General features: G+C 50.3%; 1 protein-coding gene across 1 annotated transcript; it reads right to left on the reverse strand.

The window, feature by feature from the left end:
• LOC140594626 (SLA class II histocompatibility antigen, DQ haplotype C beta chain-like) lies at positions 1-5763 on the reverse strand. The gene is made up of 6 exons (XM_072729023.1): positions 5544-5763; positions 3793-4062; positions 2069-2350; positions 1457-1567; positions 924-947; positions 1-324 (listed from the first exon to the last, which is right to left on the reverse strand). Exons 1-6 carry the CDS (start codon positions 5650-5652, stop codon positions 311-313), a joined length of 810 nt encoding a protein of 269 aa, XP_072585124.1. The 5' UTR covers positions 5653-5763; the 3' UTR covers positions 1-310.
• Positions 5764-6437: the final 674 nt, after the last annotated feature.

Genomic DNA, 6437 nt, shown 5'->3' on the forward strand with positions numbered 1-6437 from the left:
TACAGAGAACTCATAATCACATTTAATTATGGTAAAATCTCTATCTTCAGTTAAATGGCTTCAATGTGCTTCTCTTGCACAATCTGTGAAGGAAGAATGGAAACAGGAAAATCCCTTGGGGCCTGAGTAGATCCTATAGCAGGGAGCACACAGGTCAATGCAGGAAGCAGAATCACAACCAGATCCTCAAGAGTCCTCAGAGTCATGTAGGACTCTGATCTATGTGGGGGACAGTCTGACAGGCAGCTGGGAATTCTGGGCAGGGACAGACGGACACTACAAAGGATGGAATCCCCGGTATCCTCAGGCATCAGTGCAGGAGCCCTGTAGAAAAGAGAGTGATCAGCAGAGGAGACTCTGACAGATGAGCCCTCTCCCCTCCTCTCAGGGCCACTGCAGCACCAGAGAAAGCTGAGGGCCAGGGCAGGTACTCATCACCTCCCCCAATATTTCTGTAAAGGTGAAACCAACTAAAGAGAACATGGCACTCCAGCTGCACACAGATGTGTGGGAGGCAGTGGAGCAGCTCTTGTCCTTTAAGGGGATATACAAATGTGTCAGTCTTTTGAGTAAACATAATAACTCACCATCTTTGCACCACTAGTGGCCTTTCACATGTAAATTCACAGAGGCAGGAGCCACCAACACATAAGACAAAGTGGGCATCATCCTGGTGTCTAACACCCAAGATGTGGCTCTGGTTCCGAGTTTCACAGACAGATAGCACCAACGTTATGGCTTGGTTCCAGGGAACAACTCTGGATCTGCCTACACAAACTGGGCAATCTTCCCCCCTAACTCTTGATCTCTGTAGCAGGGAATAGGCCATGAACTGGGACCATTGTGCCCAGGTACACTCACCTCATGCTCTTCCCCCTTTCACCTGTCCCTACAACCCCACTGAATCAGAGCAGAAACAGTACCTGCCGGTGGAGACTCCCGAGATCCTACAAAATAAAGTGATACAGAATAAAAAAAAAAGGTCTCATTACACAAATAGCCACCTTCTCCCTCACCCCAAATGGAGGTGAGATAAGCAACTTAACTGAATTTTACTTTCTCCCCACTCATCCACTCCAAGACCTTAACTGCCCTAAGCTAAAATCTCCCAAAATCAATGACACTGTCACCAGAAGTAAGGGAAGCAGATGCTCTGACCCTCTTACAGAAAGAAACTTTCAGAAAGGAGCCAGGGAGCCAGTGATGAACTACAAGGAAGCCCTAGAATATGCTCCACCTGTTACCTCTGTGGTAGGGCTCCTTTTCAACCAATAAATCAGATTCCAGAGTCTCCCCCTAGGTGGTTCCCTCTCCTTCCACCACCAGCCCAGCCTCCTTCCTTTCACAGTCAGAAGGAAAGAGCTAATCTAGAGACAGAGCCAACCCCCCCCTCCCCCTGAACAAAAGGTCTCAGGCATAGCCCATCTCCCTCATTTCCCCAGAATGCCTTCCTTACCTTTCTGGCTCCTGTGACGGATGATAAGGCCAAGCCCAAGGAAGATCAGCCCCAGCACGAAGCCGCCAATGCCACTCAGCATCTTGCTCTGGGCAGATTCAGACTGTGCCCCTGGGGAGCAGAGCCTGAGAGTCAGAGTTGTCCCCACACCCCACAGGGTCCCTTTGGGAAGCCTGAAGTCCTGTCTGAGGTACCGGAGGTGGAGGTACCTGGTGAACCTGACCACCCCCAGGAGAGGGAAGGACCCACCATTAGATCCTTGCGCACAGTGGGTATGTGGGGGGAAGGAGGGAGGCTGAAACCTGCTCCTCCAGACACATCCATAACCTCAAACACCAAGGCCCCAGTCAGCAGCCAGGGCAGTAAACCCTTCAGAGCTACAGGGCTGCATTGTGGGGCCAAGGTATGGAGAATGATCTCTCTAGTATCTAGAAAGACCATGAGATCAAGATTCTCCTGATGCCCCTGCCATGGGACAAGAGGTACTCGAATCTCCTGTGATCTCCACCTCAGTAGTGACATCAAGGATAACAAATAGAATGGGATGGGCTAGAGGAAGCTCTGCCCTCTGTCTGTGGGGCTCATCAGGACAGGAAACAAACTTCTCCTTACGCCACTGCACTGTGATGGGGCTCTGGAGGCTGGCGTGCTCCACATGGCAAGTGTAGACATCTCCTCGCTGGGGAGTCATCTCCAGCATCACAAGGATCTGGAAGGTCCAGTCCCCATTCCTAATAAGTGGAGTGGACACGACACCAGCTGTCTGCTCCTGGTCATTCCGAAACCACCGGACTTTGATCTGGCCTGGATAGAAATCTGTCACTGCGCAGACCAGCAGATTGTGGTGGTTCAGGACCTCTGTCCTGGACGGGGAGATGGTCACTGTCGGTTCCACTGAGGGGAGTAACAGACAAGAAAAGACAATGAGATGTGAGACTACACAGCAAGTCTCCCCATGGAGAAAAGTCCTCCCTTGGTACCAGCATGGAAAGATCTCTGGATTCCAAGTCTTGGATTCGGATCTCAGCTTGGCCACCTTATTAGTTTGCATGAACACGGGAGTCAGCTTACTTTTTAGAGTCTGAAGAAATAATAGCAATCATTCTAGGAAAGTTATTCTGTTGATATTAATCGATAAAATGAAGCATTTTTAAATTGTAGATCGCTGCATTACACATGCTACTATTTATAACATTTTCAAAAATAAAAATAATAAATCTGGACTGCTTTCCCTCCATCCCTACTGACAGATAAAGTGGCTGCTAATCCCTAACATGCAAGGTGGTTAGTTGTGAAATGAAATGGCGCAATATAGACAGTGGGTGGTAAGGTACTTTTCTAGAATAGATAGGTATTAAATGGCTACAATTAACTTCCAGAAAGGGTGTCTACCCCTGAAGTGGATGGTGATGCCCTGAGGAGGTGACCCAGGGGGAACAGGATATGCAGGGCTTAGGCCAAATGAAACCTGAGACAAATCTTATTCAATAATTGAGTAGCATCCATTGATTGACTCCAAAACTTCAGCTCTTTATATACTGACATGCGTTGCGAATTTCTAAGAAATTAAAATTCTGCCTCACACCGCCTTTCACAAATAGTTTATATTTCTAGTTAACACTATCTTCTTTGCATTCACAACTCCTAGGTCATTAAGTAAGATCCAAATCACTAAGTTTACTTTAAAGCATTAAACAAAGCAGAAAAGAATAATAATAGGGTCCGTTTTTAAGTCTTATTTCCTCTGCTATTTTTCTTGAGCCTAAGTGGATGTGCAGCTGAGTGCACTTACTCATGAATTCGCAAAGGTTTGCACTCACACGACCTGCCCGTCCCTGTGTCACACACTAGGCAGGGCCTCGCCTCAGAAATGTCCAGGCCCAGGGACAGCCATTACGGAAAACAGAATTAAGATGACTAATAATTTGAACCAGAGTCAAAACTCGGCGTGTGACGACTCTGCCTTACTTACTAGCTGTGTGCATGCAGCTCACTGAGCATCCCACCTGCGGCCCCAGGGACAGGTCACTGCAGGAGCCCGGGGCGGGGCTGGGGGTGCTCAGGGGCCTCGCTTAGGAAAGGTGGGGAGGGAGGAAGCAAGGGGTCTCAGGGCGCGACATGGGGTGCGTGGAGTGGGGGCATGAGCCTCGGAAGCGCTGCTCCCCCCACCCCGAAATGACCCACCCATGTCTGCTGAGAAGGCAGAGGGCCGGGCTCAGTCCCCCAGCTCTGGCCCCTCGCGGGGGACACGCCCTGCCTCCCTGTGCGCACGTGGGCCAGGGGTCCCGTGAGGGGACCTGGGTGGGGAGCCCGCGGGGGGAGGACGGTGCGCTCACCTCGCCGCTGCAACGTGAAGAGCTCTTCCACCCCGTAGTTGTGTCTGCACACCCTGTCCACCACTGCCCGCTTCTCCTCCAAGATCTCCTTCTGCCGGTTCCAGTACTCAGCCGAGGGCCGCCCGAGCTCCGTGACCGCCCGGAACTCCCCCACGTCGCTGTCGAAGCGCACGTACTCCTCCCGGTTATAGATGTGTTTAGCCAGAAACCGCACCCGCTCCGTCCCGTTGGTGAAAGAGCACTGGGACTTATACTGGTACACGAAATCCTCTGCGGGGAGACGCCGGGTCAGTCAGGCCTCCACCGCTCAGCCCAAGCAGCGGCCACCGCCCTGGCAGGCATCTGGGGCAGGGGCAGGGCCAGGGCCCGAGAAACCTGAAGGCCTCCGGGCTCTGATGCCTGTCAACCCGGCCCTGAGCACCCTCTCTGCCAGGCCTGCCCGCCCTCCTCGAGAGCTTCCAGACCTGCCTTCATCCAGGGAAGGGAGGCAGGAAAGCCCCTCTCCAAGGGCAAGCCCTGTCACCCCTGAGCCCGGCCTGAGCCTCACAACTGAGCTAAACAGGGCAGTCAGGTGGATCCTACATCCCGACTTGCACTGGGATCAGGACGTGCCCACAAGATACCCCATTTACTGTGGACTCCAGGAACCTCAGAGGCAAACAAGTGTCCCCATTAGCACCAGAGTTCAAGGGAATGTGAAGAAAGGTCCAGAATTGAGCTCGACTTCCTCCTGACAAGCGTATTCTACCGGTCCCCAGCAAAAGGCCTTTCTTCCAAGGCCTGGGTTAACTCTGAGTTTCTGTCAACCCCGCCCACCCCCCTGCAGTGTGAGGTCTGCTCACTCCTGCAGGGCTAGAAGGAACCCAGGCCTTCCAAGCCCTAGAAAGAAACATTTTATTCACAGAAAGAACAGGCTTTTCAGAAAGATAAAATAGATTCCAGGTAACCTGTGCCAATGACCAGCTTGAGTAGGTTACTAAACAGAGTATTTCCTATCATAAGTATAATTTGTAAAACGGAAGTCATAAAACCTACACATAGGAGTATTAGGAAGATCCAAGAGAACTTATAGTAAGATCCTAACCCGATCGATGAAACCGTTCCTCAGTATGTGCTATTTCCCTTCCTTACTTTCTCCTTCCTCCTACATTCAGTCCACCATCATCTCAAGTCTCCGAATGCCACACGAGCTACTATCTGACCATAAACTAGTGAGACTCGAAGTTAAGACTCCCTGTCTGTGGCCACCCAGTCAGCGTCACTCATACACCAAGAGTTCATGCCCATGTGCACTCCACTCAGAATCCAGTAGAACATAGAGTCCTTTGTACCAAAGCCTAAGATGACAGAGACCGTTGCTGCCCTACGTCTCCCCAACATACAATCCCATAGTGCATAGCCTAGACAAAGTCTTGGGGGACCCAGAAATAAGAAATCCTACTGGGTCTTCTTTGGACAAATTGTTACTTTCAAAAATAACTCCAATGTCACTTTGTCCCGTCAGTGGCTGCAGATGCACACTTTGTTTCCTCTACCCCATTAGGAGGACTGAGCCCACAGGATGGGGATGTCCTCATCTCATCCTTAGAGGTGGACATGAGAATGTAACAGAGCTCCCTTCCCCAAAGAGAGGAAACTGTGATAAAAGTCTATATTCTGAGATCATAGAACCTTCCACACTCCCACCAAAAGGTCCTTCAGAGCCTGTTCCCCAGAGCAGTGGCTCTGGGGAGCAGGTGTCCTGCACTTACGTGGAGAATCTCTGCCCTCAGCCCCTGGGATGCTCAGCACCACCAGGATCATCATCACAGCTGCTGTCCAGAAGCCTCGGGGGATGCACAGAGTCATCCTCCCAGACATCACTGAGAACAGAGGAAAAAGGTGGCAGTCAACTCAGCTCCTGCCTGGTGGCTCTGAAGTACTCACTTCAGAGAATAAAAATCTGTGAAAGCTTCCATCCATAGTAGGATTGGAGAGTTCCCAGGGAGGGAACCAATCGGCGCCGGAGCTGAAGCGCCTCACCTGTCTCCGGGCAGACAGTCGTTATGCAGGTTCTCAGCCCAGCGCCTGGCGCTGTGTCTTCACCCGATTACACTAGATGAACACTTGAGGTGAAGATTTCTCCTAGTGATAGAAGACCTAAAGATTGAATGCCTTAGGGGTTTAAGAAACTGAACAGAAAATGACTCGAGAGTAGACATCTTTGTGAAATTTTGCATTATTTAGTTCTTATACCTTTGATTTTTAGTAAATAAGTGGGATCATATTTCAGGGAAGAGAAAAGTATTGTCACGGAGGTGTTCACTTCGATTGTCTTAGACACTCTGAGGAGCCTTCGGTCACGCTGGGAAGAGCATAGTTCTTAGGAGGAAATGGTTTTGAATTGCAATTTTACCACGAATAGGCTTTATGAGAGCAAATTACTGAGCCTCTTTTTGGCTCAGGCTTCTTTCTCTTGGTAAAATGTGGATCACGTTGCCTGCATCGTATATCCAGATCATTATATATACGAACTTAAGAGGAATAGGACTTGTTTAATATTGCAAAGTGTTCCTCAGCTGCCACATGCTAACTGTTGGGAATTCCAGGTTAATATGCGGAGCAAGAGGGCAGCCCCACTGCTTCAGCGGTTTGGCGCTGCCTTC

Source organism: Vulpes vulpes, chromosome 1 (assembly GCF_048418805.1).
Source record: "Vulpes vulpes isolate BD-2025 chromosome 1, VulVul3, whole genome shotgun sequence".
Lineage (NCBI taxonomy): Eukaryota > Metazoa > Chordata > Mammalia > Carnivora > Canidae > Vulpes > Vulpes vulpes.

Bases quoted from the DNA above. Each gene is read 5' to 3' on its own strand.
- LOC140594626 (XM_072729023.1), bottom strand. From the start codon at position 5,652: ATGTCTGGGAGGATGACTCTGTGCATCCCCCGAGGCTTCTGGACAGCA. The intron at 4,063-5,543 runs GTAAGTGCAGGA...GTCTCCCCGCAG, and splicing joins TGAGGGCAGAGATTCTCCAC to AGGATTTCGTGTACCAGTAT. The intron at 2,351-3,792 runs GTGAGCGCACCG...TACTCCCCTCAG, and splicing joins CTTCACGTTGCAGCGGCGAG to TGGAACCGACAGTGACCATC.